Raw genomic sequence first — 27,507 nt, forward strand, 5'->3', positions numbered from 1 at the left:
CTACAATATTTTACAACAATACTTTTAAATAAATTCTCTTTTCTGTTCATATAATATACATTTCATTATGTCTATTGATCATGCTTAATATCATTGAATACAAAGACAGTAGTTTATACTTCATCGAAACATGTTATACATTTATTAATATGTTGTAAAGTGTTTCCCAGTTGACTATAGATATAGTAGTATTATTCCGTTCACATTCATGTTGTTACAAATAATACTGACGGAAAATAGCCAATGAGATTCAGTGTTAATGGGCACAAACACTGTAGTTTATTGTTACTTCAACAATACTAACTAACTGTTTTTTATTATTTTAAATATATATTAGGACTAATACATTCATAACATGTTATAAAGTGTTTCCTATTTGGCTCTATATTCGGTCGTACTATTTAAATTGAAAATAATAGGCAGAGAATGTGACATTTCTCTTTTTTAAATGTCAAATAAAAATAACCATTTAATACTAGGCCTTAAAGGTCCCATTCTTCGCGTGTTTTCGAAGCTTTGATTATGTTTACAGTGTGCAATATAACATGAGTTCATGTTTCGCGTGTAAAAAACACCAGTATTTTTCACACAATTTCCTTATCTGTACAGCGCTGTTTCCTCTGTCCTAAAAACGGCCTGATGATTTCCTTGTTCTATGAAGTCCCTCCTTCAGAAACACGTAACGAGTTCTGATTAGGCCAGCGCTTCCCACGCTGTGATTGGACAGCAGCTTAGCGCACGTTAACCGGAAAGGTCCCGCCTCTTACCATAACGGGGAGATAAGCGCGATCAATGTTATTGCAAAAATGTCTATATTGCCTTATCAATTTGAGCCGGAATCAGACCCGGAGAATATCGAAGAGGATCGATTACAACCTGCTCAGGAAAGACTTTTGCTGGATGTTTCAGAATGGTCAGCTGTCTATTCAGTAGTTTAAACTGATCATTACAAACACCAACAATCAATGGTGTCTGAATGAATTACTACACTTTTATATGCTAAGTTTTTCGGATTAGTTTCAATTACCATCTAACGTTAGTTAACAAAGCTAAACAGCGTTGCACTTTGTGTCATGAGTTACATAAACTGTTAAACGGACCGACTTAAATAATAAAATACACTTTCCGGATGTGGCTCATAAACAACGCCTTCTCCAGACAAAGAGGAACTGCGTCGTCTTTTAAGAATAATCTCTCTAAGAATCCGGCATTAAACTGATTGAGATTGAGGAAGCAGTCCTCAGCAAAATGTGAGGCCAAACAAAGGTGATTTGACTCCGGGATGAAAATAACAGCGTTTCAATGGCATGGCGACAAACACACTCTACAAAAACATCCCTTCCTATTCTCGACCTGCGAGAGCAAAAGGACAACGCCCCCGAATTTGCGTGTTCTTGTGGGCGGAGGATTCGTCAAGAAATGGTTCTAGTGACGTCATCACAGCAGGAAGTGCAGCGGTGTAGTCCAAACCGGCCGCTCGCTGTAGGCTTTGAAAGGGAACTTCTGTTAAATAAAATATCTCGCTTGGCATTGAACTTTGAGCTTTATAATTTTACAGGTATTATTTATGCTCTAACAGCAACATTACACGCTAACTAAAGTTTGAAAGGTGGAATCGCGAAGAATGGGACCTTTAAAGGTGCCCTAGAATGAGTTGAAACAATATGTTAAAGGGGGGGTGAAATGCTGTTTCATGCACACTGAGCTTTTTACACTGTTAAAGACTTGGATTCCCATCCTAAACATAGACAAAGTTTCAAAAACTAATGTTGGACGTTTGATGGAGTATTTCTGTGTTAAAAATACTCCTTCCAGTTTCTCACAAGTTTCGGAGAGTTTTTTTCGAGTATGGCTCGACTTGACGTGAACAGAGCGGAAGGTCCTTGTATGGGCCGTACGGGCGCGTGACTACAGCGAGAGAGCAAATGCACGCCCATAAACACTCAGGTCCAGATCCAGTCGATCCAGGCGCCGCGCTCCACTTTATTCCCATGGGTGACTTCAACGCTTCAGCACAGCATTCCGGGAAGGCAGCGCTGCATTTGAACCGATTTGAACGCAGAAATGACGGGAAGCTTCACAACATCGCTTCAGTCGCGTCGCAAAGTGGATCTCCACCGTTCACTGCAGTCAGGACTTCACCAAATCATACCAAAGAAGTGTGTTTTTGATGGAGCGGTCCCAGCGATAAAGGTTCGGTCCTGCTTTAGAAGCTAGACCCACACCACCACACCCGACCCTAACTCTACCCTTAAACTGACTCACACCACCACACCTGACCCTAACTCTACCCTTAAACTGACCCACACCACCACACCTGTCCCTAACTCTACCCTTAAACTGACCCACACCACCACACCTGACCCTAACTCTACCCTTAAACTGACCCACACCACCACACCTGACCCTAACTCTACCCTTAAACTGACCCACACCACCACACCTGACCCTAACTCTACCCTTAAACTGACCCACACCACCACACCTGACCCTAACTCTACCCTTAAACTGACCCACACCACCACACCTGACCCTAACTCTACCCTTAAACTGACCCACACCACCACACCTCACCCTAACTCTACCCTTAAACTGACCCACACCACCACACCTGTCCCTAACTCTACCCTTAAACTGACCCACACCACCACACCTGTCCCTAACTCTACCCTTAAACTGACCCACACCACCACACCTGACCCTAACTCTACCCTTAAACTGACCCACACCACCACACCTGACCCTAACTCTACCCTTAAACTGACCCACACCACCACACCTGACCCTAACTCTACCCTTAAACTGACCTATACCACCACACCTGACCCTAACTCTACCCTTAAACTGACCCACACCACCACACCTGACCCTAACTCTACCCTTAAACTGACCCACACCACCACACCTGACCCTAACTCTACCCTTAAACTGACCTATACCACCACACCTGACCCTAACTCTACCCTTAAACTGACCCACACCACCACACCTGTCCCTAACTCTACCCTTAAACTGACCCACACCACCACACCTGTCCCTAACTCTACCGTTAAACTGACCCACACCACCACACCTGTCCCTAACTCTACCGTTAAACTGACCCACACCACCACACCTGTCCCTAACTCTACCCTTAAACTGACCCTCACTACTTTTTTTAATTATTAAATTAATGTGTGTCAGAACGTGTCTAAATGCAATTACTGTATATTTCAGTACGCTACAATTATATTTCCAGAAAGAATGTGGTTATTTTTTGTGAGGCTAAGCTGTATTTTCCATATGTCAGGGCCAGCAGGGAAGGCCCTGATGGCCTTGACAGCCCACCACTGGTTATTAGACACACTATTCAGTTTTGTATGGTACTTGGTGTTTCCTATTGTTACTGTACTAGCATCTTGCGTTATCTAGACAAATGCTGTCTCTCTAAGAAACTTTCAATTTAATCAGAAATTGTTTAAACAGTCAATAAGTGGATAAATCGCTACTTACTGCTTGCAGGAATATACTGTAATTGCCCCTTTCTTCAGTTTAAGAGGCTGAGTGAAGCTTTCTTGAAATGGGCCGAACAAACGAACGATTTTGAAATAAATTGTTGTGGTATCCGATTATAATAAACCTCAACCATGACTGTTGACATATGAAAAGTCCTCACGTCTCCTGCACAGCCTGAACATGACGTGTGTCATGAGAGCCGTTTTCGCTATCCTCGAGTGACTCTGCAGTCCTGATGATTCGGCTCCATCAGTTCTACCTGATAATGAACATGTTTGGACAGATGCAAATGTTGGGGGCGTGCATATAAATGATCCCCAACGCTTGCGTCACAGTTGGGTTTATGTTGAGAAGCACTTATTTTTCCGTAGTGTTTTTCATGCACAAGCTTTACATAAGAAGTAGGAGGCAATGATGTTTGAGACTCACAGTATGGGATGTCCATGTGCTGAACTCTTATTATTTCACTATGGCAAGGTTAATTCAATTTTTCATTCTAGGGCAACTTTAAGTTAAACCAGTATTTTTATTAATATTTTTACATAATATAATCACATGCAAGTTTGCATAAGAATATCCTCTTACAGCATTCCGTGAACTTCTTCCAGCCGGCGTTTGGTTGCTGAAATGAAATAACATGCAGTTATACTATAGATCTTCAGCAGATTATCACATAATATAACAACAAAATATTGATTTGACATAGAGGGGCTTTTTCAAATAACAATATTTGTTTTCTCATTTCACAATTCATTTTAAAAGTTTAAAAAACCCTCTTAAAATGTTTGTGCTGTTCTTCACACAGTTAAAGAATAAATCGGGAAACTGGCCATTCTGTGCAGTAAATTATTGAACTACTGTTTCAAGTCAAGGAAGAAAATCAATCTCATAACTGTAGACACTGTTACTGCTTTTGTTTCAGTTTTAAATAACAGTATTTTACTGATACTTCAATAGTCTTGTGTGATAAACTGGGGAATGAACTACAGAAAGAAACAATACATGAAATAAAACAATAATGCAAACATTTTCTCTGCAAAAACAAAACTTGATTTTAAATAAAACCGTACTTTAGTACAAGTTCACCTAAGCAAATAAGAAAGATAATTTTTATCAGATATTTGATCAAATTAGATATTTTAGATCTTATTAGATATTTGTATTTCAGAAAAGTTTGAGGCTGCAGGAATTGAACAGCTTTAACTTCTGTTTAAATTCACAAACCCTTTAGTTTGGTCGGTTCTATCACGCACAGATCAAAAGAGCCGCCTGAGCAAAACATGGCTAAAAAAAGACAGCGGCTATTTACAGCGAGTGAAAATAACTTATTTTCTTAGCGATAGATGATATGTACTAATGAGTGAAACTAATAGTGAAACTAGTGATATATATATTTACACTTTGTAAAAGTAGCAGTTCTTTTCAATATGTGTTAAGTTCAAGTTCAAGTTCAATTTTATTTATATAGCACATTTCCCACAGCCCCCAGGCTGACCAAAGTGCTTTACAGAAGGTCAAGAATAGCATACATACATAAAAATAAAACCATGTGTTAATAGTAATTAGATGCGATTTATACTTTTTGACAGATACATATTATTTGCACCTCAGTATTATTGTACATTAACATGATAATAACAGTGTAAATCATTATATTTATTTTTAATATTTATTGAAAGTAAATGCCTTTCTGATGTGATATGTGATGGGAAAGGGAAAGAGCGAGCTCTGCAGAAGTTGTCAAAACCAAATTCCTTGAGGCTTAAACTTAACTGACTACACCAGTGGTTTTCAAACCTGTCCTGGAGGCATCCCAGCCCTGCACACTTTTCATGTTTCCCTCATCAGACACACCCAATTTAGGGCTTGCAGTCTCTACTAACAAGCTGATGAGTTGAATCAGGTGTGATAAGGGAGAGACACAAAATGTTCAGGGCTGGGGTGCCTCCAGGACAGGTTTGAAAACCATTAAGTATGTGCGCCTTTTTTAATGTTGTTTGGTCCAACCAGGGATTGTTAGTTGGAGCTAATGCAAATAGCACTTGCCAACAAGGCACTTGGTATAAATTGACACTCTTCTTAAAAAAATCATAATGTAATAATTTACTGACTCACCTTTCATTACAGGAGGATGGTCCATGCTGTCATTGCTGAAGCCAGAATCACTCTGAGGGACATTCATTTTTGCTTAATAAGTTAACTACTCAGTGATGTGCTGTCCCTTTAAACCCTACAGAGAAAGAGGCACAATTGTAAAGGAATTTAAATTATATGTAAATCTTTTGGAACAAACTAAAACAAAAAATCAACAAAAACATTAATGCTTTGAAAGCACTGGATTTTATGTAATTTCATATAGCCATGTATGACTGATAAATATGATTCACATTCAGTTTAATAATTTGAATGCACATGCAATTCAAATGCATAAATCTTAAGTTTAGACATGTTTCTTTGAGCGCACCTGATCATTAATTAACGCCCTTCATTTGTAGGCTTAAAAAATTATCAAAGACATGTGCTGTCCTGTTTCAACCTCCTCTTTCATACCACAAGTGCCATTTAAAATCACTCAAGATAGTGATCAAGACCTGTGGAGGATCATAGAGACCATTACCACCAATGGTTTCTACGATCAATTCAGTTCACAATGCTTCTGGAGACACAGCCCTGGGCGGTGGCTCTGTAGTTCCCAATATTCTTTGGTCAATGCAAGTAAATTCAGGGAATACGTGTTATTTTATGTGTTTTTTAGGGAAAGATGTTAGCAGTTTGTAAATATTTAAAGTTCAATTATGTCGGACATTGTTATTAATTACCATTGTGCTGAAGATTAGCACTGTCTATTGTGATTTTCACTTGGACATATCATAATATGTATAATAACCCCAAAACACAATTTCTCATTGAAGCAAAACTCAGCAAGGTGCAGTCAGTGTAACTCAATTATATTAAAACAGCATTCCCTTGTTTTATGTTATGTAAAACTGATTGAAGAAAGTTACAACAATGAAATTAGAATTTACATTTACATTTATGGATTTGGCAGACGCTTTTATCCAAAGCGACTTACATTGCATTCAAGGTACACATTTTACATTTTTATCAATTCTGGCTTTTGGGAATCAAACCCATGACCTTGGCGTTGCTAGCACCATGCTCTACTCATTGAGCTACAGGAATGACATTTGTAGGTGGATCAGGTAGAAATAATAAAGCTACAACTGTATATGTTTACTTTTTACAGTTGAAACATTTGTGTCATATGTCGATGGGAATATGAGTTTAAATGAGCAGAGAAAACACCCGAATCAAGGTGACTGCATACGGAGGATTGAGCGAACAGTCCTTACCTTAGCCCTTTAGAGCCGTCGACAGAGATTGAAGAATAATCCAGAAAAGCAGAGATACTTTCAGTCTGATAACCAGCTTCAATGAGCCCACCGGGGCTCCCTGTGAATCTACATGTGAGTGTTAGAAAATATCTTTAGAAGAAGCTCAACAAATATAAAATCATAATCGCCCTTGGTGAGTTCACTCACATAAAGGATAGTTTAATATTTGATGAACACAACCTTTGAACTCATAAGTAGGGTGTGTCGGGATTTTTGAGAATTATCTTAGACTAGAGTAATTCATGATTGTAAAATCTTCCTGGTTCTGATAAGAGTAAAACTTTGATCCAGTTGTCCAGTACTGCTTAAATTAATGTTTTATTTTTGGTGGCATTTATTAAAATCTCACTGTCCCGCAATGCACAAAACTATTCATCGAAAGTCAAACATGCACAGCAGATCTTATATGGTAAAGTTTGTATGCTAATGTTTGTGCACACTGAAGACTTCATTATCCATGAGGACAAAACTGGTCAATTATTTTCAGAGTTAATCTTTTTCAGGTTCAAAGGTCATTTTGAAATAAATGATACCTCCTTCAAAACATCTTTGAGTCCTGTGACTTTCACACAGAGTCCAAAGTTAACACCTACTGAGAGTCAAATGATAATACATTTAAACAGCATTATGAGAATGATAGTCAGTGAAGTCAGCATTATGACCCTGATATTACTAATAACGTCAAAAATCGTATTCAATTTGAAACAGTTATTACCATAATCTTTGAAAATGTATTAATATCAAATACAGATGGGATATTAGAATTGGGATTTGGGAATTGACCAGAGTGTAAGAGTCTCACACAACAGCATGCAGGTTTCGTTTCGTGTGTAAACATGGCGGAGAAGTGAGAGGTTTTCCAGCCTTTATGACCCAGTGTAGAGGGAAATAATGATGGCCTTTTCTGTTCATCCTCCCTTCATCTGTAATGCCTAGTTTAAGCAGGTTATCTGGGAAACAGTAGCCTGACAAGCCGGACCCACATCAAGATGTTTGGTCTGGAAACTCACCATTGACAGCTCAATCTGAGGGGCGGATAAACGGTTGTCTTTCAAACTCCCTCTGCACGCGATAGGATAGCGCTACACCAACCAGAGCAATGAAGGTGAAACGGAGCTCGTTGATAGATTAAACATTCGCCGTATCCGGTCGGCTAAACTCCGAACACATCTTCCCTTTTTAAGAATGACTTCAGTGCCGCTCTTTGTTCTTTTCTCAGAGAAAAGCTTAACTCCAAGTCTTCCAGAGTCGCGGTCAGAGCTGATTCGAAAGACTGCCGTTCGCCAGTTTCTGTGTTTACTAGAAGCACGCAAACGCAACTCGGCCGTCGTCATTATGGCCCCGCCCACCGACTCTATACACGATGTGATTGGCCTGACAAGAGTTTGACGATTACAGCTCAGAAGGGTATTGAGAGTTGCTAGACGACACTTGTGGGCAGATTAAATTTGCTGCCGCTAGGGTGCGTCTAGATTTCTAGGCTAGGGAGACTGGATTTACAGTCATTCAGACTGGCTGCAGTTTTTATTCAGACTAATGTGAAAATCACATCAATTTTAACCAATAGATGAAAAATAAGCTAATGTGCATTATCCAAATCTCAACACTTTGGATAATAATGTGGCCTATGTAGAATTGTTTATTAAATGCCTGCAATATATCATTTTGACTAATTATTTTTCATAGAAATGATTTGAAGGATGAAATATGAAATGTCTTTTTGTAAAACTTTTTGTTTGTTTGATGTAGTATGTGTTAGTAGAGAACAGGTGAATCATAACTTTAGCATGAGATTGTCTTTTCGGGTATAATTTTTTCAGCATAACATTGTATGCCAGGGTATGATTTACAATTTGAAATCAAACTTGTATTAATTTGTATAAATATAATTGTTAAAGTGCTCCATTATAGATTTTTGAAAATGACTTTTCGTGTACTGTGTAACAGCTCTAAGTGAATGAAAACATCCTGCAAAGTTTTAAATCTGAAAGTGCAGCATATATAAAGTTATTGTCTCTCAAATGTAAAAGTTGACTCTAAGTCAATTAAACAAATCTTTTTCTTCTTTTTTTATGAATCACAAGCCATTTCGTTTTGAAGGTAAGACTTATTGAGCACTTTGTGCTTCATATTGTGTAGGTATCAGGCTAACCGGCTAACTCGTGTTATTACTGTCTTACTGAAACACTTCTGTAAATCAGCTGCAGTATTACCTAAAACTGTCTATTAATGCAGATCATCTGTCATTCTTACTACTCTGAGTAAAGATAAAGGCTGGAGAAGGATTTATTTGACAAATTGTAATGTTCCATCAGTCATTGACGTTAGTGCTGGGCTAACTGATGAACCGTTACTGATGCAATTCCTGCATGCATGTGCACATGTGCATATATATATATATATATATATATATATATATATATATATATATACATATATATATATATATATATATATATATATATATATATATATATATATACACATGTATATATATATATATATATATATATATACACATGTATATATATATATATATATATATATATATATATATATATATATATATATATATATATATATATATATATATATATACATATATATATATATATATATATATATATACATACATATATATTTAAACAGGGTTTAAATAATAGGGCTGTAACGATATGCGATATGAAATCGAAATCGCAATACGTAGGTCCACGAACCTGTATCGCGATGTGAGAAGGCAGAATCGTGACACACCCCTTCCAACTCCCAGAATTATCCTTCCTGTCTAGGTCCAACTTTTAAGTCAGCAGTATGGCAACATTTCAGCTACCCGGTGGAGAACAAGGATGGCAATCGTGTAGTTGACAAGACCCACACAATTTGCCGTAAGTGTTTCAAGAAGCTTCCCCAACCGGCTGGCAACGTGGTGTGAGCGTGGCGTTTCTGTTGCGTGTCATCCGCGGGGCGGCTGCGTGGCGTTTTCTCTTTCTTTGCACACCAGAAGCGTGTCTGACACGGCGCTTCTGTTGGTATTGATGTACAGGAGGCCCTATACTTCATATTAAATATATATTGCCTATTGGTACCGCAAAGAAAAGGTCGGCAGTAGCCTATTGACCATACAGATATATGGTATTGACAGCAAAATAGGCTACAGAATACTGTACAGAATAAAACTGTTTTGTCCCCCCCATATCGAGGTTTGTATCGTACCGTGGGTCAAAAACCGTGATACGAACCGAATCGTGGGTTTGGTGTATCGTTACAGCCCTATTAAATAATGTTGGTTAAATTCATGCACAAATTGGGAAAACTCGCCATTGGCTGTTACATCACTTGTACTCACGTACGTTGTGTTGAGGGGCGGAGCTGCGTATTCTCAAGCAGTTTCGCGATGGTTCGCTGCTGGTAAGCCGCTTTGATCATTGCTCCGTCTTTATAACTAAGTTTGGAGTGTTTTCAAGTGCAAAGTTGTACTTTTATACTATACACAAGTTTCCTGCTTTTGTCTGTCATCTCCTAGCGCTGTAATTCGAGTCAGATATGTGTTATTTGTGACGATGAAATGAGGAGTGTGTATTAACGTACATGTGAACTCCGAACTCTGTTTATTTTAAGATTATTCATGCAAGGGTGATGCAGTGCCTCTAACCAGCCTTTTTGGCCGTGTGTTTTCTCCAGGTATGTGTTTTTGTCATGTTGTGTATGAATTGTTATCTGAATTGTGTGTTAGCAATCACCACACGTGCTTTAGGCCCCTCGCACGTGCTGAGCGTGTATCTGCGCCATTTTGGATATGAGTGTTCTTTCTCCTCTGTATATTATTTACACAAAATATGTAAAAGATCGGCCACTTGAGTTTATAGTTACATTATATAAATGTAATGTTATGAGTATTGTGAAGAAAAGATGCAGTTTTATTTTATTTTTTCTTCAATGTATGTTTTATTAATAATTGCCCACTATACGATCACTTGGAAATAATGTATTTTGAACAGTTTGCGATGGTTCGCTGCTGATTATTTATGCAACGGTGATGCAGTGCCTCTAACCAGCCTTTTTGGCCGTGTGTTTTCTCCAGGCCAAATAAACAGAAACCTTGAGTGACCAGCCACCTGATTGTCTGCCTGAAATTATTCCATCAAGATCAACACAGTCACATATATATATATATATATACACACACACAAGCCGTTTCTACAGTAAGGAGTGGGAGAGTGAACCAACTCTCAAACGTGGATTACACCTGTGACTCGAAGACTGTTTATAAATGTAATCCTGATTCCTGTCCATCATAATATACACACTCAGGACATCTGCATTCATACATCGCTTTGAGCCCTGCACAGGCCGACAGTAGGTATGAGGTTAGGGGTGTAAAAAAAGTCAGGGCCTGTAGGGCTCTAAATCGTTGACCCAATCTGGCAACACTGATCACACATGTAGCCTACATTTACATTCCAATAAAGGTTATTGATAACATTACTTATAGGCAACTAGTCATCATATCTTTCGCTTCAGGAAACATGTTAATGCTCAGCAGTACACATATGGTATATTTCCATTGTACTAAAATGCATTCATTTTCAATGGGTATACAGTCTTGTTCAAAATAATAGCAGTACAATGTGACTAACCAGAATAATCAAGGTTTTTAGTATATTTTTTATTGCTAAGTGGCAAACAAGTTACCAGTAGGTTCAGTAGATTGTCAGAAAACAAACAAGACCCAGCATTCATGATATGCACGCTCTTAAAGGGATCCCCTGGTGTTGAGACTTGTATGGCTTAATATAACATAAATGATGTCTCTTACTGAATTATGTAGTAGAAAACCCATGAAAGATCTACGTTATTTTAAAAATCGATTTTATATTTGGACCATGGGCGGCGCCATTTTGTTTGTGTTCTAGGTTTATGACGTAGAGTGGTTGAACTCCTCAATCAGCTGGCATTACCCGTAGCTATTTTTACCACAACGCAACTCGAAAATTGTTTCAGAGTTAAACAAAACAAATGAATTGCTTTGTAATTGTACTTAAAACACACTCAAACATACATGTGCACACAAACTCACCTACACAAGTCACAAACAGATCGGCGGGCGCGCACACGACAGGCTCTGTCTCAATCGAGATGTTGGGCTGCTCAGTCTCCACGACAGGGGCTGAATCTGAAATCGACCCTATACCCTTAAATAGGGCATTATTTGAAGGGACGGCCATTTGTAGTGTTGTCCGATACCATAGTGGACATGTTCGAGTGCAGTCATTCAGTCTCACGTTCACCGCAATAAAGAGTGTACAGCCGATTTACAAACAGCTGTCCGACTTCACGCACCCAAACATACATGTGCACACAAACTCTCTCTCTCACACAGACTCACACACACCCCAACAGATCGGCGCGAACACACACACACCCCAACAGATCGGCGCGAACACACACACACACACACACACGCACGCACGCACTGCGTGCGCGCATACATAACCCTCAATCTATTCCCTGTGTTGATATCCTAGATAGACTGTTGATAGTAGATTAACTGTAATGCCTAATGTGAGCAGCAGAGGGAAATATCTAGGTAGGACGATGGGATAGGGATAAAGTAACGTGAGGAAGAGAGGCAGGATGTTTTGGTGATGATGCATGCGATTGAGACAGAGCAGTCTGTCAGTGTGTGTGTGCGCGCCCGCCGATCTGTTTGTGACTTGTGTAGGTGAGTTTGTGTGCACATGTATGTTTGAGTGTGTTTAAAGTACAATTACAAAGCAATTCATTGGTTTTGTTTAACTCTGAAACAATTTTCGAGTTGCGTTGTGGTAAAAATAGCAACGGGTAACGCCAGCTGATTGAGGAGTTCAACCACTCTACGTCATCAACCTAGAACGCAAACAAAATGGCGCCGCCCATGGTCCAAATATAAAATCGATTTTTTAAATAACGTAGATCTTTCATGGGTTTTCTACTACATAATTCAGTAAGAGACATCATTTATGTTATATTAAGCCATACAAGTCTCAACACCATGGGATCCCTTTAAGGCTGTGCAATTGGGCAATTAGTTGAAAGGGGTGTGTTCAAAAAAATAGCAGTGTCTATCTTTGACTGTACAAACTCAAAACTATTTTGTACAAACATTTTTTTTTCTGGGATTTAGCAATCCTGTGAATCACTAGACTAATATTTAGTTGTATGACCACAGTTTTTAAAAACTGCTTGACATCTGTGTGGCATGGAGTCAACCAACTTGTGGCACCTCTCAGCTGTTATTCCACTCCATGATTCTTTAACAACATTCCACAATTCATTCACATTTCTTGGTTTTGCTTCAGAAACAGCATTTTTGATATCACCCCTTAAGTTCTCAATTGGATTAAGGTCTGGAGATTGGGCTGGCCACTCCATAACATTAATTTTGTTGGTTTGGAACCAAGACTTTGCCCGTTTACTAGTGTGTTTTGGGTCATTGTCTTGTTGAAACAACCGTTTCAAGGGCATGTCCTCTTCAGCATAGGGCAACATGACCTCTTCAAGTATTTTAACATATGCAAACTGATCCATGATCCCTGGTATGCGATAAATAGGCCCAACACCATAGTAGGAGAAACATGCCCATATCATGATGCTTGCACCTCCATGCTTCACTGTCTTCACTGTGTACTGTGGCTTGAATTCAGAGTTTGGGGGTCGTCTCACAAACTGCCTGTGGCCCTTGGACCCAAAAAGAACAATTTTACTCTCATCAGTCCACAAAATGTTCCTCCATTTCTCTTTAGGCCAGTTGATGTGTTCTTTGGCAATTGTAACCTCTTCTGCACATGGATTTTTTTTAACAAAGGGACTTCGCGGGGGATTCTTGAAAATAGATTAGCTTCACACAGACGTCTTCTAACTGTCACAGTACTTACAGGTAACTCCAGACTGTCTTTGATCATCCTGGAGGTGATCATTGGCTGAGCCTTTGCCATTCTGGTTATTCTTCTATCCATTTTGATGGTTGTCTTCCGTTTTCTTCCACGTCTCTCTGGTTTTGCTCTCCATTTTAAGGCATTGGAGATCATTTTAGCTGAACAGCCTATCATTTTTTGCATCTCTTTATAGGTTTTCCCCTCTCTAATCAACTTTTTAATCAAAGTACGCTGTTCTTCTGAACAATGTCTTGAACGACCCATTTTCCTCAGCTTTCAAATGCATGTTCAACAAGTGTTGGCTTCATCCTTAAATAGGGGCCACCTGATTCACACCTGTTTCTTCACAAAATTGATGACCTCAGTGATTGAATGCCACACTGCTATTTTTTTGAACACACCCCTTTCAACTAATTCAACTAATTGCCCAATTGCACAGCCTTAAGAGCGTGCATATCATGAATGCTGGGTCTCAATTGTTTTCTGACAATCTACTGAACCTACTGGTAACTTGTTTGCCACGTAGCAAAAAAAAATATACTAAAAACCTTGATTATTCTGGTTAGTCACATTGTACTGCTATTATTTTGAACAAGACTGTATATGCGGCTGAAACAGGTAGCCAGTGCCTCCCAAATTTTTCAAGATTAACATTTTAATATAACATTAAAGTCATTATGGCCTTTAGAAAAATGTGTTTTGGGGAGGTGGGGTAGTGCACTAAAGGCCCCTGTGGTGTGGCCTAAGCTTTTGTCTTTAATTGCATTTTTTTCCTTACATTACTTTTACTTTTATACTTTAAGTAGTTTTGAAACCAGTAATTTTACACTTTTACTTAAGTAAAAAGCTTGAGTTGGTACTTCAACTTCTACAGAAGTATTTTTAAACCGTAGTATCTATACTTCCACTTGAGTAATGAATGTGAGTACTTTTGACACCTCTGGTCATAGCTACATCTCTGACGTTTATAACAAACGAAACAGTTTGAAAATAAGTTGAAATTTGACCAAGTTATGGTTATTTAAAAGTACATGTATGCACCATTAAAACACTTATGAGTGAGTGAGCTGCCTGTGACAAGATGGCCGTAAGTTGCAGACGGCGACCTCCATTGGCCAACAGCGCGCACGAGATATCTAGCTTTTATTATGGATATCTATGGTGCTAGGCATAGATATCCATAATAAGGGCTAAATATCTTACGGCAGAGTCACCATCGTCATAACCGGCGGCCATCTTGTCACAGGCAAGCTTTCTGTTGGGCTCTGTGGAACCTGATTTCCCTATAGGGGAACTCGAGCTGCATCGAAACGCTGTGAGAACGCCTCTGCATGATTGCGTCATGAAGCGCGTGTCGAATCAGTCCAATCGGAAGACAGAACGTCATAGGCGGATGACATCATAGACCGGAAACTATAAAGCACCCGCAAACACAAACAGAAACTAGCTTCTGTGCCTTCAGTAGGCGATCTGTATTAATCTGTCTGTCTATTTGGTGTTTTTGTCTGTCCTTAGTGAGAAAACTAAGCAAGAATTTGCCACCTTTGTTAAATATATAGTTATATATATATAACATAAAGAGAAAAAAATGAAGAAAAAAATGGCGAGTGAACAGCAATTCACTAGATGTGTTCATCCCTGCCCTCGTTACATCACGGGTAGGGATACACATTCTATGTGCGTTGTCTATCTGGGAGCGCAGCATGCCAAGGCAGCTCTCGAGGGGGCTGCTTGTGAGCATTGTGAGTGGCTTCCACTAAGAACGCTGTGCTCCCGCCGGGCACTCTTCGAGGAGGGTGCCTCAGCTCCAGCTGTTCCCCGCGGCACTTTTGTTTTTTGCACTTCCTGCTTCGCTACTGTTCGGACGCTCTTGCTTACTGCTCCGCGCTTTGCTCTATCGCTTATATATTTTATCTCATAATTTTAACTTCAGCAAATCAACACAGTGCTCAAACAACAAAGCTTGACTTCAACGATAAAACTAGAAACTTTGTTGACTGGATTACTACAAAAAAGTGGAATATTTCATCCGACCAGCCTCCACAATGTCATCATCTTACATTCCGGAAGGGAAAACACAGCTGCCTACTATCGAAAGGATAAGAAAATGCCTCTTCTAGCTAAGGAATCTTCTTGCAGCACAAACTGCAACAGACTTTTACAAAGGATTGCAGTTCTTGAAACAAAGTTATTTGCAGAACCACCAAACTGGATGAATCACACAGCAGAGCTTCATCACGAACGCCCTCTGCACACAGCCGGTGAGTCCCATGAATTTAGTGCTACTCAACAAATAGAGAAACAAGAAACTGATCAACACACTAATCAATGGCACAAACAGGGGGCAAGACCCAAACGCACTCGAGACATCAGATTGTCACGAGCTTCATATATTGCTGCCGTTGCACGCTCTACCCCAGACACAAGGATTGCAAACTCTAGTTTCCGACCACCATCGATACATCTCGAAAACAGATTTGAAGTATTAATGAATGTGGGTGAGGAATCCCCAAACATGATGAATATGATCGAACACAGATTGCATCAGCCCACAGCTAACACTAATGCTGACAGGCGCTCAAGGTCGAGCAGACAGCGTCGCTCAGCTCAGAGAGCAGACGAGCCAAGGACCCATTGGGTCTTAATAGGCATGAAGAAGGTATTATAACCAGATTGAGGTTTGGCCACACAGGCCTTAATTCCACTTTATCCTTAATAGGTAAAGGTAATGGCATATGCTCTGAATGTAAAGTCATAGATGTGTCACTCATGTCTTATTTAGATGTAAGAAATTTGATCAACTCAGACAGAAATGGAAAGACTCTGATGCAGAAAATGACATCCATAATATTTTACAGGAGCAAGGAATACAGGAACAAAGAAGCAAGCATTTTATTATGTACCTTAATGATACTGGGTTAAGTAGAAGAATTTGGGTTTTTTGCTAATCTTTTTTGTTGTTTTTTTATAAATAAATCCTCATTTGGAGGGGGATGAGGGTGGGTATAATGGTTTTGATATTATTTTATGATTTTATGATTTAATGTGTCAGTTGCCAACATCCTTTTACACACTCCTGTGTAGTAGTCCAGTAGGTGGCGATATATGTCGTAAAGATACGAACTGCCATTAACTAAAAGAAGAAGAAGGGGAGTTAGGGTATGTGTTCCCTTAAGGTTGCATTTTACTGCGGTACGTGTGATGTCTGTATAGGGTTTAATGTACCTTAGGGGGGATCATTGGTAGAAGCTTAGTGCTAAGGTACCCGCCAATGAGAGCCCTGGGTCACAGGTCTTTCTCGGTAGCCCTGGATAACTTGCGGTGTTAACGAAGGGGCGACTTGGGAGGGTGGGTAGGTATCCAACCTCTCTGGGTCCATTTGGACAGCATGCAGAGAAGGTGGCCTTGGGTTCAAGGGCCTTAAATGGTACCCAATCTTCTATCGATGACTAGCATTAGGGGACTTAGAATAAATAGTATGAGGTTGCTGGAGGGTGGCTGGGGGGAGTACCTTGTAGTTTTAATAAAGGGTTTGTTGGAGGGAGGCTGGGGTGGATACTTTGTAAGTTTGGGTAGTAAAATGGGGAAACAATTTTTTTATATATAAAAAAAGAAAAAAGTGGTGGGAGGGGTCGGGGGATTGGGAGAGCTGGGTAATAAGAGGAGAACACATGCCTAGGATTGATCCACTTTGGGCGGGCCACCTCAGAGGAGGGTGTATGGTGTTTAAAGAGCCGAAATACCAAATGACCCTGAGGTACACCACTGAAGATGTGTTCATTGGGGGTAGGGGAAGGAGACTTTTGGGGGGAATTGGGAGGGAAAGGGAGAGGGAAGGAGGAACAGGTAGAGAGGGGAAAAATGGGAAGGACATGAGGACAGGACTTACCCCTGGACTTTAAATCAAATTTAATACATGATTATGAAGAAGGAAAGAGAGGGGTACTCACCTAGGGAGGAAAGATTAAGGGAAAAGAGTATGGGGAATAGAAGGGGTTGGGGAAGGAAAGGAACTAGGGGGAGGGGAAGGGAGGTAAGGAGAAGGTTAACTGGGAAAGAAAAAATAAGAAGCTGGGAATATTAAGGAGAATGGGCTCATGGGAATGTGATGCTCTGCCAGGATTATCGAGCCATAACTCGTCGGGGTGGAGAATAAATCAAGTGGTGGATTTTGTATTCCGGAGGTAGGGATAATGCCAGGGGTTGAGCAGCCTCATCAAAAATATTCGCCGGCCCAGGCACTCCTGCGTTCTTCCTACTTTAAACTGGATAAACCGATGAGGTTGTTCTGGGGGAAGGCACAGTCTTTTTTTTCAAAAGCTAACCCTAACCCTAACCCACAGAACCAAAGGAACCACCAACGAAACCCCAGACAGGGATCCGTACTCCAAACCCAGCCCTGGGCATGTTCCAGAGACAGGAACATTACCAAAACAAGTTAAAAACTGGTCCCTAAACCCCCAAAGACCCATTCTTATTCTGGGTGCATCCAACCTCTGCCACCTCCCTCCCATCGAACAGGAAGACATACAAGTGGTCAGCTACCCGGGGGCCAAACTACGACATGCGTATCACATATTTTAAAACAAAGGCCAGAGTGTCCCCCAAAACCAAACAGGTCATCTTATCTTTTGGCATCAACGACAGGAATGAGAGTAATATAACAAATCTCAGGAAAGCTATCGAACAGATCCTCAAAACAGCAGAACAGACCTTCCCGTTCGCAACAATCCACCTACCCCTGATTAATTTTGACGAAACTTTACCAACTCGAGTGAAGGAGTATCTCACACTCTTAAACAACACCATCAGGGAGAAAAGCAAACACATCCCTCTCCTACTGAGCCATTTATTCTCAACGCTACAAGATAACATCCACTGGACCAAAAAAACAGGGGAATCAATGGCAGATCATGGGATCAAATATTTAAACTCCCAGGAACTAAAGACCCAGGGCAAAAGATGATCGACGGAATGGTAATTAACCTCTCAAAAACCCTAAAATTGTCCACCGCCCAATTTAACGTGTTGAACAGGGGCCTGTCCTTTATCCCATCCCACCAAATCAAATCCCAGAATAGACACACCTTGTCAGCAGCCTTGGAGGAGTTCCACACGAAGATACAGAGAGCTATTTTTTTCGACACGGGAACAGACACAGAACAAGGTCTTCCCTTTAGGGCTAAATCCACTTGGAAACCCCCACCACAACAGTTAACCAACCAAATCTGGGATTTTTTTTAAAGTAACTACCAAAATCTACAAGATGTAACCTCTAAACCCAAAACCCCCGCCCCAAACCTATCACCAACGGAAATCACGGCACTGGACTCTTTAAAGAATGAACAAGAAATAATCAAACCGGCAGACAAGGGCAAAGCGTTGTCATTATGGAAAGAACACAGTACATCAAAGAAGGCCTTTGACAATTGGGAAACCGAGATTTTTACACCAAAATACCCAATCCAATATATCCACAATCGATCCCCATAATAGAACAGATAATCGAATCACTTCTAAAACAGGGCTACATAAAACAAAAACAAGCAGAATACCTCAAAGGACAATCCAATCCAAGAGTGAGGCGCTTCTACCTGTTACCAAAAGTACATGAACCCCGGAAGATTTGGCCCACCTCTCTCATGCCCCCTGGACGCCCAATTGTTTCAGACTGTGACAGTGAGAGCTATAGAATCTCGGAATACATTGACTTTTTTCTAAAACCGCTCGCAACCCAACATGACAGTTATATCAAAGATTCTTATGACTTCATCGAGAAAATCAATCAACTCAAACCCCCACCACAAGCCTTCATGTTCTCAATGGATGTGGACAGTTTATATACGAATATAGAGACCCCCTTAGGACTTCAGGCTATTAGAAACTGCTTCAATAGAAACCCAGATCCCTCCAGACCGGATGACGCAATCCTACAGCTTCTAAAACTCAGCCTTGAGAACAATGACTTTGAATTTGCGGGAAAATACTATTTGCAAATTAAAGGCACAGCGATGGGGAAGAAATCCTCCCCATCATATGCGAACATTTATATGGCGCAGTGGGAGGAACCAAATGCCCCCTCAAGCCCCACAGTTATTTTAGATACCTCAATGATATCTGGGGGATCTGGGAACATTGAATGGACGAATTCAAGGCTTTCCTACAAATCCTAAACAACCACCACAATTTCATCAAGATGAAAACGACCACCAACCCTAACACAATCGATTTTTTGGACATTACCATTTATAAAGGTCCTGACTTCACTTCTACGAGCAGACTAGACACAAAGGTGTTCTTTAAGGAAACAGTTACACACGCCCTCTTGCACTATAAAAGTTTTCATCCCCGGCACACATTCGAAGGAATACATTCCCAACTTTTACGATTCTCAAGAATCTGCTCAAGAGGGGAGGACTTCCAAGAAGCCAAATCAATCCTCTTCAGGGCACTAAGATCAAGGGGCTACCCCAGAACAAAATTAAGACAGATTTACAGAATACACACACAAGACCCCCGAAAAACAAAAAAAACCCTCTCCTCCGACGGACCAGATCCCAGCCATCTTCACCTTTTTGCCAGGTGCAACAAAGCTTCTAAGACTAATCAAAAGTAACTATATACAAACCCTAGCCCCAATACAGGACATCAAAATTCTAGCGGCGTACAAAAGAAATCCCAACCTTCTAGTCTAAAGTCGTGTCCAGAGGGACAAGAAACCCGTGAGCCATAGCACAAAACCTAAAATCAAACAACGCGGCCAAAACAAAGCGTACTATCTCCCCAGGATCCCCCTGAACAGTAGAAACTGTTTATGCCATCACCTGCGTCAAATGCAAGAAACAATACGTAGGACAAACAAAGAATTCAATTAGGACGAGACTGCACCAACACCGGTATAACATCCGCTCCAACGTGGGAAGGAGAAGTAATCGTACACTGATCGCACATTTTCGCAAACATGGGGTACATAAATTCCACATCCGGGGCATTGACCATAACCCTAATTGGACGGAGGCCCAGAGGAGAAGAGCGGAATGGCAGTGGATCAACAAACTAGCTAAAAGAACACCTAAAGGACTCAACGATAGATGGGAAGACGCACAACATTTGTAAATAGTTATATGATTGATTGTATGTTTCACATATTAATACATTTTTGTTAAAATGCACACATACCCTTGTATTTTCTAATATATAAACAAAAAATAACAAATAATCTCTTGTTATTATTGGGGGCACATGATGACTAAGGATAAGTGAAGAGCTGCAGCTCAACTGTGTTTCCTAGCCTGAACACCCCAATATCAATAATAACAAGAAGATATAGAACAATCGGTTGATATTTCTTAGAAAAATATGAACAACAGTAAGAAAACCACCGTATAAATCTCCCACAACACCAGTTTCAATAAGAACCACCACAAAAATCACCATAAGACCATTTCAAACCGCTACAAAACCTATCAGGACCACATAAGACCGATCAAGAACCGAATCACAGAAAACTAGTCAAACCACCTAATATTACCTTAAACCATCAGAAAACACACCCAAAGTAAAACGAAATAAATTGAGGTTATGTACAACTTAAAAAAAACACCTCGGACCACTTAAAATTTCATTAAAATCATCACGAAACCAGCAGAATCCATGTAAAACCACCATAGGACTCACCAAAATCGACAAAACAATAATAATAATAAAAAATAAGTAATATATTATATTAAAAACACCCAAAATAACCAGTAAGAACCACCTAAATTCATGGGCAGGTGGATGAAACATATTTCCCGCTTCATCTCCCGCCTCGATGTCCACCCCCTCCGGCTCCTCGGAACTGGAGAGAATGAGCATCGGACCCTCCAACCCGGGGGAAGATGCCGCAAAGCGGACTTCCACACGGGGAGGAAGATCCTTGGAACTGTCAGAGGAGGATTGGGAAAGTGCCGCAGCAGTCCCAAAACCCTTTGACGAGTCCCGCTGTGAACCCCATGATCTGCGACGCCGAGCCGCCAGCGACCGCGGGTCCAGAACCATGGGGCTCACGAGGCTGGCCGGCCTCACCGAACACGGCCAGCCGAGAGCGGAGCAGTCTGAGTGTCAGCCGCTCACAATGCTCACAGGCGACTCCCTCAAGAGCCGCCCAGGCATGCTGAACACCCAAACACTGCACACACAGCAGGTGTGTATCCGAGCCCTAAATGTAGTGGGGACACGGATGCACACACTGCTTAAACCCTCTTTCCATATTTAAAACTACTTTCACACACTTTCGCAACTGGACAGACAACAGTAAATAGACAGACAATCACAGAGAGCGCTATGCTGAAGAGCAATAACTGCCGCCATTATGCGCCAGCTCCCCTTTTATACTTCCGGGTATGCCGTCACAATGCCGTCATCACGCATGCCAATCGGATTGGACTAGTGTCTATTCAGACTTCAGATTCGCTGATGCTTAGGGAGCATCCTCAAATTTGTTGTTCCGACGCAGTGGGAAGATCCCTCGATAAGGGAACCACCTAAGACCAAAACCACCACCAAACCATAAAAAAAAAACACTCAAAACCCTCCACTCATTTCCCTTCATTAGAACTTAGACCCCTGAAACAAAACCCACGAACATAGGAGTGTGAACACATCACATCGTAAACAAACAGAGGAAGCCGAACCCCTCACGTTTATAGACAACTTTAACAAGGATATATAATACTTTTTTTTTTTTTTAAACACAACAACAAACACGTTAAATGGAGTACAGAACTCCCATTCCACACCGAACACTCTACAAAATCATAATTCCCGATAAATAAATACCTGACTGTAGTAACAGATCCTCCTCTGACAAATACATGAAGAAACACATACACACATCAACTAGAACCCACCAACTAGAGCCCTACTTACATATTAATGAGGTAATAACTAGACACTCCCGATCAGCCCACAGACAGCAATCGAGGATCAATGCAGGATACCTGTTATCAATAAAGCGCAGGCAGTCACAGCCTCCCTCTGAACAGTTCTGGACAAATCTAACACATATAAAAACTTGGTTTAAACACTCCAAACAAAAAATTTCAACCACGGAACAAATTTTGACATAAAAACCAACATAGAATAAAACTTACCTTAAATTACACAAAAATAATCCACCATAATAGTACATACGGTCGATCCTAACGGTCGTCCTAGGTAAGGATAACGTTGGCTTGGTTCTAGCTAGTGATGGGCAGACCGAGGTTTCGTGAAGCACTGAAACAGTTGAAGCAAATGTGCTGAAGCTTCAAAACAACACCCGTCTCCATGACGCCATCTAGTGGACACTTGCGTGTATTTATCTGAAATAACCTTGACAGTGATCTACTACTGTATGTAAAAAACAAAACAAAACAAAAAACACATCTGTCTGACAACTACTTAGTTTTGTAACCTTTAGCCTCCTCATTGTAATTAACTTTAGTCTTTTGTTTTTTGTCATGAAAAATTATGATTATTAATAGACAAAGCCACAATGTGTCATTTGTTACATAACATTTTTTATTCAAAAATATGAATTGCTCTGCTGGTGAAGGACTTAGTCAACTTTATATATATATATATTCGAAGATTCGATGCATGGATATGCAGGACCGGATTCGACCACTGATCTCATGGTCGAATCTTCGCGGGTGTTATAAACGAGGATCATACCATTTTGGCAATATGGGGGTGCTCAATATTAGTGTTATAAAGACATGTCCTTTAAAATTGGAACACATATACACCGACGGCGGCATTCGACACTGTCCGCGGCGATTAAATATATATTTCCCTCAAATTGTGAATGTATACTGATTTCACCCTGTGCTACAAGATACACTCATCGTGCAGCTCTTCTGTCAGAAGTCGATTCAAAATTGAGCTCACACGGATATAATGTTCACGTCTGCCTGATGTGAGATCCTGAGACACGGCGCTGAGCTTCAGTCCGGTGTGCGACCCCCTATAGGCACAATCGACTTAAGAACGTAAATATAAACGCACTCAAAGTGTTCTTTTCCTCTCTAGGCAGGTATTTTTTTAGGTTTATTTATCAAAATGTTCTTTTATATATTTGTGTGATGTTCTGTGTTTCGATTGCGGCTTTTAAATGTTATGCGAGAACGGTTAATTTACCAATGTGTAGTGTAGCCTAGTTTTGATAACTTTATTAAAAGTGGTGGCTGTGTGCCGTGTGTAAAGTAAAATAAAAATAGTCTTAGCCTCCTGCTGACTAGTGTCCTGCCCTTCCCAACCCGTTTATACCGTTTATTTTTTTCCGGTCTATGGTTTACACACACATAGATGATTTGACTATCGGTCGACCAGAGAGAGATTTGAAAATTCTGATTCAAATGTGTAAATCCTTAGTCAGGGACACCCCTAATATATATATATATATATATATATATATATATATATATATATATATATATATATATATATATATATATATATATATATCTTCTCTCACAAGGTGCGACACTTGTTGCTGGCATGCACAAATATTTTTTAGCAAGTACATACAAATTACTGAAAATTAAAGGTGCACTATGCAACTTTCCGTCCACTCGAGGGCGCCTATTTAAAACAAATGTGTAGTTTGATGACGCAAAGTGTGAGCGCAGCATCTTGGGACATGTGGTCTTCACATCACAGCCGGTGGAAAATAGGACTCGGGCAGAAATCACGTTCATGCATGCGGTTATTAACGTTACTGTAGTGTAAAGCAGGACCGAGTGTTCTGGACCTGAGCACAGCTGCTGGAGAGATTGTTAAACAAATACCCGCCTCGCGAATACCGGGACTTTTATTATGACGGGACGGGACACATTCGCTGGGCGCCTGCACTGATCCGCTCTTCCGGTTATGATTATGAGGTAATGCAGCGCTGTGTATCATATTAGATACATTTAAGTGTGTTTAAAACGATGTTATGACGTTACTCCGTGCGTTCACTTGTTCACACTGCTAAGAGTAAAGCGCTCCAGCCAAATAAAAGCCGAAACCGAGGGTAGCGCAGATATGACGCAATTGACAGGGGACTTTCTCAAACGCTATGCTGAAACGTCCCGGTCCTTAGTTAAAATAGCAATTTTCTCACAATTTACAAATAGTTGGAAACATCTGGGATATTGTAGGTACTCAACTGAACAAAATATATAACACTGGCCTAGTGGTTTTTGGATATTTTACTGCAAAAATACTACATAGTGCACCTTTAAGTTAATGGATCATGCATTCTGGGCCAACATTACACACACATCTCACTTTATGTGGTGTTTCCAAATGGAGCCTAGCTTAAATATAACTAACATATAACTAACCAAAGTGCACTATAAATCTCACTTATATCACAAAATGTATCTTCTCTCACAAACCCATGAGGTGAAGATGGATTAACTTCACTGTGGGGAATGAGGTTCATTCAGATGTGTGACTGTGTGGTTTGTACCCGCCCCTTTTAATCAAAGCAGTTTCAACAGGCGCACCTGATGAAACACCTCGGTGCTTCGTTTAGCCGTAGTCACGTGACATGGGTGTTTTGAATCACAGTTAGAAGCAGTGTTTCGACACATCTGCGCTTTAGGATCTCGACACAGCGTCGAAACGTCAGGTTTGCGTCAGCCATCTGTAGTTCTAGCATAAACCTTAGAGGGGAAAGCTGGTAGAAGCTTGATGCATTCCTTTCGGGGTGCATCCGCCAGTTTGAACCTCGCCTTAGTCCTTTAAAAATCCATTAATTTACTATGGTGACTGGGAGGGCTAGGTACTGACCGGTGGGGCGTCATTGTCCTTTTGATGGGATCTCCAGTTCATTGTGGTGGCTGAGTCCACCCTCTGGCTGGGGTCTCGTGGACTGGATGGTGGTGCCCCGAGGGGCTTCTCGATTTCTGTCAGAGGGTCCTCGGGTGGGGACTGGGGAGTCCTGCAGGGGGCCGCTTATCTCTTGTGGATTTCCTAGCTCTTTGTGGTGGCTGAGTCCTCTCTGAGGGCTCTCTTGATCTCTGGTGAAGCGATTTTTACACATCCGCGAGTTCGTGGACACTTCTCCACTGACCAGGGATCCTCCCAGGTTTTCGGGGACACCTCGGGCAAAATCAGCAAGGAGAGATTGTGATCTTTCTCTCTGAATCTTCAGGTTCAGCTGATTTGGGCAGAGGTCCTCTGGGACCCTATAGAGATCCAGGGCAACTTGGGTGCTGTGGGTTTCAGAGGACCTTTTCCCTGGCTTAGCCCGGGGAAGGCCCCACTTAAGTTGGCAAGGGGATGGTCGAAGGACGCGGATCCCTAACCCTGAAGCCCAATAGGGGTTTCAGCCAACTTGGGTAGGAGACTGATTGAGGTTCAGGGATTTTGCATCTGTGGAATCCTGCGGAACCCTACAGTATCCAGTTCTACTAGCAGAGTATACCCCAAGATGAGACCATTACTACGCAGACTCTTATCTGTGACCTGGGTAACCTAACAGTGACAACAAAGGGTCACTTGAGAGAGTGGTGAGTATCCAGCCTTCTTGTACCTTCGGGCTTGCACACAGGGAAGGTGACCTGGGGAAAACAGGTCTTAAATGGGAGCCCAATTTTATATGGACTTTCTAGTGCCACACACGCAAATCTTGCCTCAACACTGCTAACACACTGACCTTTGACCTTATGCGACCCGTCGTTCGTACTAGATCTTTTAGATAGATCAGGGGCGGCAGTGGCTCAGTGGTTCATGTAGGTTGTCTACAAACCAGAAGGTTGGTGGTTCAATCCCCGGTTCCACCTGACCAAGTGTCGAAGTGTCCATGAGCAAGACACCTAACCCCAGCTGCTCCCGACGAGCTGATGGCGCCTTACATGGCTGACATCGCCGTCGGTGTATGAATGGGTGAATGTGAGGCAAAAATGTAAAGCGCTTTGGATAAAAGCGCTATATAAATGCAGTCCAGTCCAGTCCAGATAGATTCTTATAAAATTACTAAATTTAAACTATCCCAAATAATAGGATTTTAAAACAGAATTAGACTCAGTTAAAAAATAATTTTGCCTTAACACACCGACCTTTAACCTTATGCGATCCGTCGTATCAGATCCTTTAAATGGAACTTTCTAAAATCCCTAATTTTAAACTACTTCCAATTATGGTTTGTACAAAAGGATTGGACTGGGTTACAAATCATTTTGCCTCAATACCACTAAAACACCGACCTTTGACCTTACACGACCCGTCGTCTGTATTGGATCTTTTAAATGGATTTTTCTTAAAACACACACACACACACACAAAAACCTACCTCAAATTAGAGGATTTTGCCAAATGGATTAGACTCAGATACAAAAAATAAATAAAAAAATAATCGCATTTAAATCGATTTTAATCGATTGACAGCCCTAATATAATATAGCTTAAGTACCTAGGTTAGGTATTTCGCTTCCTGGGTATTATAGAGATTTATAATTTGATCATAACCAGTCATTCCCTGTTGAGCTAATTTAATTCGTTATTATTTGTAGCCCAGTTGCTACAACGTCATGTAATATATGGAGATATGTGTTTGTTCTGTAAGGGCATCTACAGCACAGACTCGGGTCTGTGGTCTGAGTTTTGCTGAATGAAGGACACACTGTAGACTCGAGATCAGTGAGGCTGATGCTTTCAGTGAGCGCACAAGATCAGTTTACCTGATAATC

At 40.8% G+C, this 27,507-nt stretch overlaps 2 protein-coding genes across 3 annotated transcripts in view; both read right to left on the bottom strand.

Annotated features, from left to right (window-relative positions):
• Nucleotides 1-27,507, bottom strand: part of LOC137080929 (uncharacterized) — a 259,912-nt gene that overhangs the window by 127,028 nt on the left and 105,377 nt on the right. The window lies entirely within an intron of this gene.
• The window catches only part of LOC137073426 (golgin subfamily A member 6-like protein 1), a 67,773-nt gene that overhangs the window by 10,830 nt on the left and 29,436 nt on the right, over nucleotides 1-27,507 (bottom strand). The window contains exons 2-3 of the mRNA XM_067441943.1: nucleotides 5,611-5,725; nucleotides 4,081-4,117 (exon numbers count right to left, since the gene is read on the bottom strand). Coding sequence (XP_067298044.1) covers nucleotides 4,081-4,117; nucleotides 5,611-5,677 — 104 coding nt within the window. The 5' untranslated portion in view covers nucleotides 5,678-5,725. The remainder of the gene's footprint in view (nucleotides 1-4,080; nucleotides 4,118-5,610; nucleotides 5,726-27,507) is intronic.

This window comes from Pseudorasbora parva, chromosome 1 (genome assembly GCF_024679245.1).
Source record: "Pseudorasbora parva isolate DD20220531a chromosome 1, ASM2467924v1, whole genome shotgun sequence".
In the NCBI taxonomy this organism is placed as follows: domain Eukaryota; kingdom Metazoa; phylum Chordata; class Actinopteri; order Cypriniformes; family Gobionidae; genus Pseudorasbora; species Pseudorasbora parva.